At 38.2% G+C, this 12,212-nt stretch overlaps 1 protein-coding gene across 4 annotated transcripts in view; it reads left to right on the top strand.

The window, feature by feature from the left end:
* The window catches only part of TMEM150C (transmembrane protein 150C), a 70,097-nt gene extending 59,610 nt beyond the window's left edge, over positions 1–10,487 (top strand). For 3 of the 4 annotated variants that reach the window (XM_081058255.1, XM_081058254.1, XM_081058253.1), the window contains exons 6-8: positions 2,670–2,797; positions 5,420–5,597; positions 8,259–10,487. In XM_081058255.1, coding sequence (XP_080914381.1) covers positions 2,670–2,797; positions 5,420–5,597; positions 8,259–8,467 — 515 coding nt within the window. In that variant the 3' untranslated portion in view covers positions 8,468–10,487. The remainder of the gene's footprint in view (positions 1–2,669; positions 2,798–5,419; positions 5,598–8,258) is intronic. The other variant, XM_081058256.1, reaches the window with a different exon arrangement.
* Positions 10,488–12,212: the final 1,725 nt, after the last annotated feature.

The raw sequence follows: 12,212 nt of genomic DNA, 5'->3' as shown, positions 1-12,212 counted from the left end.
AAAGTAAAAAATGTGATAAATAAGCCACTATTTTAATATTTGTGTTCTCTTAAAATGGATAAATAGGGGAAGCCTACAGAGCAACGAACTATTCTAAACACCAAAAACAAGAGGGTGGGTTTTTAAATTAAAAATGTTTCCTAAAACTGTTAATAAAATCTAAAATTTTTAATGAAATTTAAAATTATATCTATTGATCAGAACATTAATGTGGTAAAAACTGGTTAGCATATATAAAGATGGCTTTGAGACTATCCTACTGCCCAGAAGTTCTTTTTCAAGAATGTATAATTAAACCACTGTTTGGTTGACAATGGACTTCATAACAGATAATCTGAATCTGCCTCCATTTAAACCTAACTGTTAATAAAACTGCTAAAGGACCAGAATCTATATTATTTCCACACCCTGAAAATTCAACTAGAATCTATTTTAAAAGGAAAGTATGCCTAGTCTGAGCTGATTAATAATGGAGTAAGTACATTAAAAAGGCAAAGTACGGTGTTTAGAATGCAATTCTGGAAGGTCAGAGTTCCTGTCTTGAAGTAGGTTTCTGTTTCCTATTCATTTCTTCATCTGTTCATGATTAAATGATTTTCTTTTCATCCCTATTACAAATGGGAAGGCTAGCAATGCTGGGACCAAGAAACTGATACATGTCCGAGTTTTATTGGAGAAACAGATAATGCAGAGAGTGGCCATCAGATCTCTTCTCCTGGACACAATGGAGCAAAGTGACCAGATGGGTCAATGTCAAGAGCCATTTCAGTGTCTGCTTCAGCAGCAGTTTAACGCTTAGGCCAAAGTTCCAGCATGATCCTATTCCCTCCAAACCACAGGACAACCTGAGAGTCCCCAGAGTAATATTTTTCATCAGTCATTTTTAGAAGAAATTATATGTGCTGTCTTGGTATTTTGTTATTATGCCCTAACTAATACACAGTGAGTTAGCATGTGTCTCCCATGGTGCCCTGTATTGAGGTTTCTGGTTTTAATCTAATGGCTTCTTAACTGATGACCACTTTGTATCAGAGTGCTTATGTTCGATTTCTTCTCTCCCCACTTCCTCCTCCTGTCCCCATCCTAAAATGCAGTAAGTTGTGCTGATTTTTCCATCCTCTAGGATAGTTATTGTCATTATTAATAGACTTCTGATATATTATTATAACTCCTAACTAGGTTCCTCAAACCAGTAGGTTGGGAAACTGTTGTCAATTCAAATATAATTTATTACTTTTATGATCAATAGTGGGCCTTAACTAAAATACAAGTATACTAAAAGCTAAATCAGAACTGAGCAATTTGCGATTTCGTAAGTTGTGGTGTAGTTATATTTTCTTTCCAAAATCTAAATATTAACCAAGTTGTATACCACTCTTTGATCAGAGGTACTTAGAACTATCAACTCACTGAGCTTAGCCTTGTGGCTTGAAACTATGACGTTCAACATACTTGGGAAATGCAAATTTATGGATGGGTTTTCTTTATTAATGGCTACTAATAATGGCCTGTGATCAAGGTGAAGCCTTTAGCAAATAATTACCTACTTAATTGCTGCATAAATAGGGTAGTTTTTGAATTTCTAATTGTCTTCCCTGCTAAACCTTAATGTCAAAATAAATTGTCTTAGGAAGTAATAAGTGCATTTCCTTTTATGTAGATATAATTTAATTGCAAGTGCCTTTTTAAAAATCATTTGTAAACTAACATCTCTCAGCTTTTTGTAAAAATATGAAAATATCCCTTTACTAAGCAGTTAATAAACGGGGCTTGGTGGGTTGATTAGTGGCTTGAGTATCAACCATCCTCAAGGTTACTATTAGAAGTCAAATTTGAAATCTAGGTACCTTCCTTCATTCTCTTCAGGTTCTCTGATGACAATTTGCTTCCAATGATAGGGTGGTGTCTTAAAATAAGTAATTAACATCATTTGGAAGAACTGAGCTTTCTTAATATAGTCAGTGTGATGTTTAATACATACCAGACCCCAAAATCTGCTATGTTAAAAATCCAGATTTTATCATTTGGTTCCTGTAACTGCTCTAATTTGAATTAACTATCATTGTCCTTTGACAATGAGCGCCTCTAGGTGGAAATCAGAGGGAAATGGGAGTACACCAGTAATGAAGGGATGTGTACACTTGCCTTTATCTTCCTTCCTGTCCCCAGGAATGATTTCTGGCACAGGGACCAGCAGGTTTGTGCAGATGTGGAACCCTGTCTTCTCCCGTGTTTCCTGCCCTATCTGTTCTAACACTGCTCTAAGCTAAAGGACAACTGAATTTCCTGCCACGAGCTGTCTTTATCCCCAATTTATTTGTGTGTCAAGCCTCTGCAGTGTTCTCCTAAGCCAGGCTGCCCTGTGCTGCCCTGATTTTCAAAAACTCTGAGAACAACACTATTAAGTTTTATCGTCCCCACATCACTCTGATAACATATAGTCCTGCTGCTTCAACTCCTCTCTGCTTCCCCCAGGTTAGATATAATAAAACATCTAGATAATCGTAAGCACTGCATGGAAAATTTCTTTTAAAAATTGTCATTTCAGAGATTCAAAAACGCACTGTGGTGAAAAGTTTAATTTTATACATTGTGGCTTTAGAACTCTGCCTTGTAGTCTGAGTGGATGATTTAAACTTTTTAATTTTAACATTTTGTTTTATTCCCAGCTCTTGTGGTAGCTGTTCTTCGCTTCATACAACTGAAACCAAAGGTTTTAAATCCATGGCTGAATATTAGTGGATTGGTGGCACTGTGTCTGGCGTCCTTTGGAATGACCTTACTTGGTAATTTTCAGGTACTTCACTTGGCCTTTTTCACCTCCATCTCACACCTCACCTAATCAATTATCGATTATCGTAATACTGAGGGATAGTCACTGTGTGGCCCATATAATTCTGCATGAATCTTAAAAGAAACTAATAGCAGTGCCTAATATGCACAAGTTCTGCAGGAGTCAGCCCTTTGTGGTTTCTCAGCCTCGTCTACCTAAGTTCACATTACACACGAGCGTGCTCGCTACGCACTGCAAATACAGTATAGCTATTAGGAAAGGGGCTACTATTTTTTCTACAAAGGATTTCAAAATGCTTTATACTTTTTTTCAGAACAAATTGTATCCTAATGTACCTTTCTAGAAAACGAATAGGATCATTGCCTTTCTATAATTAAACACTGAATATCCTTTTTGGATGAAAGCTTGCTTTTCAGATGAGCAAGCTCAGGCAGGAGTCAAGTTGGAAACCTCAGAATTTCTGTAGAATATCTATGACTTGTGTAAGGATACACTAACTCTTCTTCCCAGATGTTTAGAAGTCCAAGGTCACAACATTTAAGAATAATTTCTCCTGCCAATAATACCATCACCAACTCTTGACCTGAACAACTTCATTTGTAAAATAAACAAGGAGAACCCTGCATTGTTCAAGTAGTTGTCTGATTTTCCCGCCTCCATTCCCTCCCCAGAATTCTCTAAACTATGCTGTATACTGCTGCTAGCAACTTCCTTCTTATAATTAAACACCGATCCTGACACCTCTCTCCCGTCTATTGACTGAAATCCAAATGGCACAGACATTCAAGAATATATAGTGGATTTTCTAAGACTGTCTCTTGTCCTGATAATAAGACGCTCAGTCCTGATAATTCATTAAACCAGGCTAACTCATTCACCAACACTTCCCCTGGCACATAGTAGCACTCAATAAGTATTTTTGACTTCATGGGTAGTTTGATAGGCAATCCCACCAATTCCTCTTAACTATTCTAGATCTCATCCCATATCAACTAGACAACAAGAAAGCAGCATTTGTAGGATATATTGGCTAGGATAATGAATTATCAAGAGAATATTTGAGTTTATCCTGCTAAACTCTGCAATGGTAGGGCACGGAGCATTTTCATTGAGATTTTGGTGGGAGTCTTTCCCCCTCACTTACCTGTCTGTGCTGCAGGTCCTGACATGTTGTAAAGTGCTCAAGAGCTATCATTTCTCTCAACTAGGATTTGGCTGGAACTTACTTAGTAGATGTTTTGCTCTTTACTAAAGTCCTACAAAAAACCCAGAGATTGGGTTGTTTTGGTGAACAACAAATAGTCAAAACCATGAATGATGACACTAGGTATGAAGAACATTCTCTGGAATATCTACAGAGAATACACCGGAAACAAATAACATTAATTGCCTGTGGAGAAACCAGGTGGCTAGTATTACAAGATAGCCTTTTCGGTCTTGTTCTTTTTATAATTTTTGAGTTTGAACTTTATTATCTAGCTATATTATCTATTTTTAAAATTAGGTTAAAAGTGATTAATGAATAGAGTTTAGAAAACAAATTTTGTAGAAGTAAAATTTGACTTGAGGAATCATTATTTAAGTTTTGAAAATACATCTTTTGAACTTTGAGAGAAAAAAGTGACTTCTTCCAAAGAAGGGGGGGGGGAATCCTACAAAAAAAACCCCAAAAATAGAAAAAAAAAAGTGAAAGGAAATATTGATTAGATACAACCATTGTTCACAGCAATGTCAAACAATAAAACATCTAAAGGCAATGGCAATTCAAAAGAAATTTTTTTTCACCATGTTTTAAAAGCCATTTCTTCAAAACAGATTTTTCTATATGCGTATTTTAAAATATATGTGGTTACTAAAGGTGTTTTAAGTGACAAATTAATTTTTAAAACAGTAGGTCATGATTTGGGGAGTTTCCATGTCTAACCCCCAATTGAAATAACCCAACTGGGTCTCCTTTTACCCATTATCTCTATAAATGCCATCACCAGGAATCTTCAAACACTGTGGTTCTTAATGATCTACAGATACGACAAAAGCTCACAGGCGGCAGTTTTATTATAATGGAAAACAAAATATAATCCCATTAACAATGAATTGGTCACAGTACTGAGACGGCCAGATTTGTAGGAGTAAAGAAGAGCCCAAGTGTTATTGTCTATGCCAGTCAAATCTTGACCTACTTAGAATTGGTCTTCTTCAATCAGTAAGTACACAGCCAGATCCCAGGTCTCAGCTTAGTCTGGAACACAAAGTTTGGGGCATATGTTTGTAGAAACATTGACATTTTTCCTTTTTGTGTAACTATCCTGTTTTTTTCTTTGACTTTTCCACAAAGCTTTTCTGGAAAATAAATTCAAGGAATAGATTACGACTGCCTGTATGGTTTTTCTAAACAAATTTTTTGAGGTTTGGGAGTACTGTTTATTTCCCTTCTTCCCTTCAGAGTTCAAACCAACTGAGAACTGACCCAAGGAGCCGCTGGACATGAAGGACTCGAATCTTTCTAAAATCGATCATCCCATTACTGGGATATCACTTTACCTGTTTTTTTCTCCCTCACATATTCCATTGGCTTTTGTCTTTTCTAAGTGGGCCTCCACATGTCACCATCTGTTCATCCCTTAGCTCACTAATGATGAAGAAATCCATAATGTCGGAACGTCCTTGACCTTTGGATTTGGCACATTGACCTGCTGGATCCAGGCTGCATTGACTCTCAGAGTCAACATTAAGAACGAAGGACGGAAAGCTGGAATTCCACGAGTTATTCTCTCAGCAGTTGTCACTCTCTGTGTAGTCCTCTGTATCCTTTGCATGTGAAAAGGTTCTTTGCCAGTGAGATTAAAACACAGATAACTTGTCTATGTAGAAGAGGAGAAAATTGCCCTTTTCCAGTTGGTTGGGAGAGACTGTCAGATCATCTCCAAATCGTAGGCAAAACAGAAAAGTAAATGGGTATAAAAACAAAAACTCTCAGACTTATTTTTACGCCAAAGAAAAGATGGAGAACTGAAAATAAGACAAGCTCTGCCTAAAGATTGGTTCAATCTATAGAAATGATATCATGCATTCTCCTTATATAATAACATAAAAGCTCATTTACTAATAATGTAAAAGTATCCCTTTATGAAAAACAGAGGAAGCATAACCAAGATTTTTTAATGATTTTTTTCCCTCCATCTTAAATTTTGTTTTTTCACTTGTGACTTTATTAATGGTCCTGTTATTTCATTTAATTTATTAACTCTAAAGTGAATTTCCAGGGATAAATACCTTTGAATATTTTTCCAGGGACAAATATCTTTGAGGAAAATACACTTTTCTGGGAAACAAATTCAAGAGTTAGGTTACCGCTGCATGTATAGTTGTCCTAACCAAATATTTTAGAGGTTTTTGAGGTGCTCTTTATTTCCCTTCCTCCTTAAGCGTTTAAACCAATGGAGAACACAAAGAGCCAGATGGGGATGAAGAAATCAGCCTTTATTCCTGGTAAATTTGGAAAGGAAAATGTCGCAGGCCTCTTACCTCACACCCTGGAAATCAACTTATCCACCCAGAGAAACCAGGGAAAGGAAGAGGAGAGCACTTCACTCAGCTTAACCCTAAACAGATCCTAGAGAGAGGCTAGTCTAGGATGGAGCACAGTGGCAACCCTTACTAGTGGCATGGCCCAATGGAAGCTGACCAATTCCATTCCCACCAATCAGATTGCTTATTCGTTCTGTGGGGCAGAATGATCATAAATGTTCACTCCCATAGGTTCTCCTCAGAAAACTAGAGAAGACTGGAATAAGGTTCCTACATGGTAGACTGTGTAGCTAACACAGTTACACATCTTCAATCACGTAACAGCCATTATCCGTATTGGGCACTTATATGTGAGAGGCATTATCCTAAGTCCTTCAGATGTATCAACTTCCTTAATGTTCACTTAACAGATAAGAATAGGGAAGCACAAAGGTTAATTTACCCAAGATCGCACACAATATGTAGTTTAAATCAGTATCTTGATTTAAACTCAGGCTCAGTTCTTGCACTCCTAACCAATACATTCTTATGTTGGAGAACGTGGCTTTAAAATATGAAAAGATTTAGCGTTCGTAGATGTTCTCTAGTTTAGTAGAGAATGTGGAATCTGTTATTTCTTCTTCCATCACAAACTGCCATTCAATCATTTTGGGTTTTTTTTTCAAGTTCTGCCGGTCACATTAGAGAACATTTAAGAACTTGAAAATCAAGCCAAAAAACATTCTTACTGCTAGTAACTTGATAAAATATTTAATGAGTGAAAAGGTCAGAACTCTGCCAGTATCAGATTGGGGAGTGAATGGGGAAGATTCATCCCTTCTCCATTAACTTAATATTGTTTTGGCAATATTTTGAACCCTCAGTCAGAAGAATATGTACAGACTTTAAATTATTCTCAGTTTTGAGCTTATTCCAAACGATTCTGTCATTGTATTTCTGAACACTTGGAACCATTTCTTGGTTCTCAGGTGAATGGATCCAGGCCTAATGAAGAGAGCAAAGTTTGTCTGAAGTAGTTGCACATACTCTGAAAATTTCCCAAGATTTTAAGAGTAAGTTCTGAAGATAGAACTAATCCTAAAAGGATATTCCTCATTTTTCTAAATAAATGTATTTAGTCCTTGGCCTCTTGGTCTTTCACTAAAGCATGCTGTGAAACTTCATCAACACACACACTCCATATATATTAAGACATAGGAATCTTATCTGTTTGTATTTTTAATTGCATATTTTCATTTGGGCACAAGTTTAAATGTGACACCAGGAATGAAACTAGCCTATACGGTATTGTCTGAAAGACAACAGTGCAAACTAGACAGAAGTGGAAGAGGGACCACTTAAGACATTACCCGGAGGACTGCAGAGATAAACGTATTATAGCTTATATGGAAGTAGTTAGCGATCTGATGTGTTCAAAATTGTTTCTGCAGATAGAACGATGACTATGAATCCATAGTCATTTGCAGTGATTTTTAAAAAGGTGCCTTTACTTTTCTGGCCAACTACTTACTTTGGAATGGTAATCCTCTTGCTAGTCTCAGTTTATTAGGTGGCCATATAGTGGTTGAATGTATGACCTGGGAGTTAGAGTGCTTGTCTTTGAGTTGCAGCTCCAGCAGTTAACACCTGTGTGATGGCAGGCAAGTTGCTTATCCATTTGGCCTGTTTCTCTATTTTTAAATGATCTGATGATGATCATAGGGCTGTCATGATAATTAAGTTAGATTTTCCATGAAAGCACCTAGAAACATGTCACACAAAGAGATAACATTACCTAGGGTTTATGTAGATGTTTTCTTCAGCAAATTCTGTCAAGCTAACTCTTGCTAGTTGTGAGAGCAAGAGCCAGATTTTTCGTGTAACCTGTCGCTAGAAAAGAGCACAGTTTTATTTAAAGTGGCTGATGGGGGTTCTTTCCTTGACTGCTCCTCCCCAGACTTCATCCTCATGGCCCAAGGCATCCACATGTATGCAGCCAGGGTCCAGTGGGGACTGGTCATGTGCTTCCTGTCTTACTTTGGCACCTTTGCTGTGGAATTCCGGCATTACCGTTATGAGATTGTTTGTTCCGAGTACCAGGAGAATTTCCTAAGCTTCTCAGAAACCCTGTCTGAAGCTTCTGAATATCAAACTGACCAGGTGTAGCCCATCAGTTTTTCCTTGCTGGTGAGATGGGTGTGATCATGGGGGAGGGCCCAGGAGGACACACCCACAGGACTTGACACATAACCTCATGACACATTTTACACACACACACACACTCACACTCAAACATGTTCATGGCCACATTTGCCAAATGAGCTTTTCAGGGTATTATTTCTTTAACAAAAAAGCACAAGCCCTTATGTGTCAAAATACACCGTTACACTGAAAATATATGCACGGCAGAGCAAGAAGCTTGTGCATGATCACCGTTATCCCTCTCTCACCCAATTCTCCCTGTTCTTCTCATTCTCGTCACATATTTCAGACGTGATCACCCTACTATAGGGTAGGGCAGGTCAAATGTAATATGGGAATAATGCCAGTTCCCGAAGTTGCCTTCAGATCCAAAGGGCTTGGAACCAGCTCATGAGGAAGTTCTGAATCTGGCACTAACGCTCTAATGTATAGAGTGTCATCTAATTGGATGGAAACTGTATAGAGATGTGACCTTGTGTAACCTGTAGAAAGGCATGGGATCAAGGATAGAACTTTCCCACCAAAACTCCATCATTGTTCAGAGGTTGGATGTGAGGATTCAGTGACAGGAATATTCTACAAACTGTGAAGGTGAAACCCACCACGGTGATTTGGACTGTGACTGAGAAGTATTACCAAATGTGCACATTTGTAGGGACATGGCCTACGAGGAATGGAACAAGATGGGGCAGCGAGGGCGCGGTTTCATTTTTGCTTTTATAGTATGCTATGTATAGCTTTTGTTTTATATTTCATGGCTTGCCTTCTTTTTTGCAGTAACTACCAACGGTCTCTCAAAGCTTCTTGGACAAAGATGTAGGCCAAATGCAAGAGATGAGCTTGTTTTGTTTGGGTTCAACCATGATAAAAGAAAAAAAGAAAAAAAGGTGACCTACAGGCTTAATTTGCTGCTTTTATGTTTGAAGCTAAGAAAACGTTCACAGAAAAGCACAAAGAAACGTGTGGAGGTAATAAAAAGAGCTCCTGGTGGACATTCATAAAAGATAGGAGTTTTAGAGCATCTTATTACAAGTTCAAATCAGGGGAGAGTCTCTTAATATGTATCGCTAGCTCAAATTTAGTATTTTGGGGAGTTTAAGGGCTTTGCATATTTGGAATTTGTAGAAGCCAATTAAAGGGTTACCCTCCCCCCAAAACAAATTGGCACAGCTGTCCCCAACTGCCTAACACGTAGTTGCCACCAGCTAAGAGTTTAAAACTCAATCTGTAGGCCTGGGCTTTTGAGGCTATGCTTCATAAAGAACAGAATTCTAAATTCAGCATGTGTTGGAGTAGGCCAAGTTGACAAGCCTCCATGAGTGCACTTCGTTTCAAGAGATCCCCAAATTTACTTTATAGAGGACTGGGATTTCATGGATTATAATGTGAAAAACATTGTTTTTCAATTCAACCCCAACTCAGCTTCTTGGGGTGGGGTGGGGGTCAATGACTTTCCATCTCTATCTCCTCCTCCTAGCACAGTGCCTGGCACATAATAGGTGCTCAACAAATGTCTGTTGAATAGAATTATTGTTAATTTAAGAGTAGAAAAAAGGAGTATCAATAAAGGCTCAAAGATGAGTGAGAGAGAATAGAAGATGACTATTTCAAAGAAGATGGGAATGGAAGAAATGAATAAGGGTCATATGGGGGAGTGAGAATCCTTATAAGTGATAAGTAAAATGTGAGGAAAAGAATCAAAGAGAGAGTATTCTATTAAAAAGGCATCTTACTGTAAATAGTCCAAGGTGACATTATTCTAGAATACTGCTTTTCGGTTTTTTTTTCCTTTTTATATTTTAAAATTTTAATCAGAGAACAAACATTTATGAACTTTTATTCTACACGATCCAAATTAAACAGCTTTTGGTGATGCACTGTACACTTTCTTAAGAGCATATCTAATAGCACATTTTAGCAGAATCAAGCAATGAGTGGCATTATTCATTGGGATCTGACCACTAAATAAAATTCTTTTATTCAGAATTGTGATTTGTATCTTACATTAACATCTCTTCTCTAATGCTGAAGGATGTGTAAACTCAATGAGACGTTATGTTGAAAATAACTTAAGTGTTCATTTTCAGTGTTATGTTGGTAATTTATTTCTAGGGTGTTTTCCAACACCAACAACCAATTCTCTGATTCTCTTGACACCCACTGGATGTCCTACAATTCAGTTCGATTCTGACGCTAACTACCCAGGGCTATCATCAGACCCCACAGGTTTAAGGGGGTCCCACAAGACTGCTCTCACTTCAAATGCCAGCTACAAGTATTGGGCCCCAGATTACCCACACTTCTGTCCAACTTGGCTATAAAGTTGGGGAGTTCCCACAACTCCCTTCCCTTTTAAGTTTGGTGATTTGCTAGAATGGCTCACAGAACTCAAGAAAACATTTTACTTCCATTCACCTGTTCATTATAAAGGATATAACTCAAGAACCACCAAATGAAAGCAATACATAGGGCAAAGAAAGGGAAGGATGGGTGCAGGAGTATGCCATCCTCCCAGCATTTCAACATGTTCACCAACCCAGAAGCTCTGAATCTGTTCAAGAATTTATAGAGCTCACTCTCCAGCACCCTTCCCTACCCACTTCCCGGAGGTAGGTCAGGAGGTCTAATCACTTGGTCATTTCCGGTTGACCAGCTTCAGCCTAAGGCTATCTAGGAGCCCCACCCTAAGGGACCTCATTAACATAAACTCGGGGGTTCATTATGAATAACAAAATACACTCCTATCACTCAGGAAATTCCAAGAGTTTTAGCAGCTCTGTAGCAGGAAGTGAGAACAAAGACCAAATAATTTTTGTATTATACCATACATTTAAATAAAGACCAAGATGACAGAGCCTTCTAGGAATTAAGAACAACAGCCTTCTCTAAGAGGCTGAGCCCAGGGCATCTGCATTTGGAATGTGCGGCCCTGGAGGATCTAATGCAGATGGCCTAGAGAACTGCATCTGAAATACACTAAACTATGTTTTTCGTAGTCCAGCTAAGTCAAAAAAGCGAAGTTCCCATCCTGGTTAAGAGAGAAATACATTTTTTTAAAGGTTAACATTTTCAAGGTTCAATAGGTGTTTTTTACTTAATGGAGCAGTGAAGTAAAGTTTTATTACCTGTGTTCTTTATTGTTGCTGCTTTTTTTGTCTGCCCCTGGTATGGGAAAGTAAAACCTTTGTATCCTGAAATTTGTAATCTATTACTTATAATGGAACAGGAACACCACTGTTTATTTTTGTCCTTAGGCATTGTGTCAGGCGGGATAGGTTGGGCTTTGCCATCCCCAGATAAAGCTAATAAAATGAAAGTTCGTTTCTCATACTAGATGTGTCCAGGGTTTGTAAGGGACTCTGCTCATGGCTATGATTCAGACCCTGGCTGATGGAGGCATCTCAACACATGCTTCCACAATGGCTGACAGTCAAGGAAATGTGGCAGACTGCTCACTGTTGCGAAATGACCAACACCACTTAAGTTACAATTCACTGGGCAAATCAGATGGCCATATCTGAGAGTGGCACTCCTACCACGTGCCCAGAATGCGTGAAACATTTGTGAATACCCTAGTAACCACCACAGACTTCACATTTTTTCAGATGTCTTTAGTCATTGCCATTCCTTTGAAGTGGGAGTTCCAAAGAATCAGTAAAGACCCATCATCATACAGAAAGAGAGGAAGGGGTTACTGTGAGATTGGGAT

This window comes from Rhinolophus hipposideros (genome assembly GCF_964194185.1).
Source record: "Rhinolophus hipposideros genome assembly, chromosome: 1".
Taxonomy (NCBI): domain Eukaryota; kingdom Metazoa; phylum Chordata; class Mammalia; order Chiroptera; family Rhinolophidae; genus Rhinolophus; species Rhinolophus hipposideros.
The sequence above is the reverse complement of the archived record's forward strand: the minus strand, read 5'-3'. Positions and strand labels throughout refer to the sequence as shown.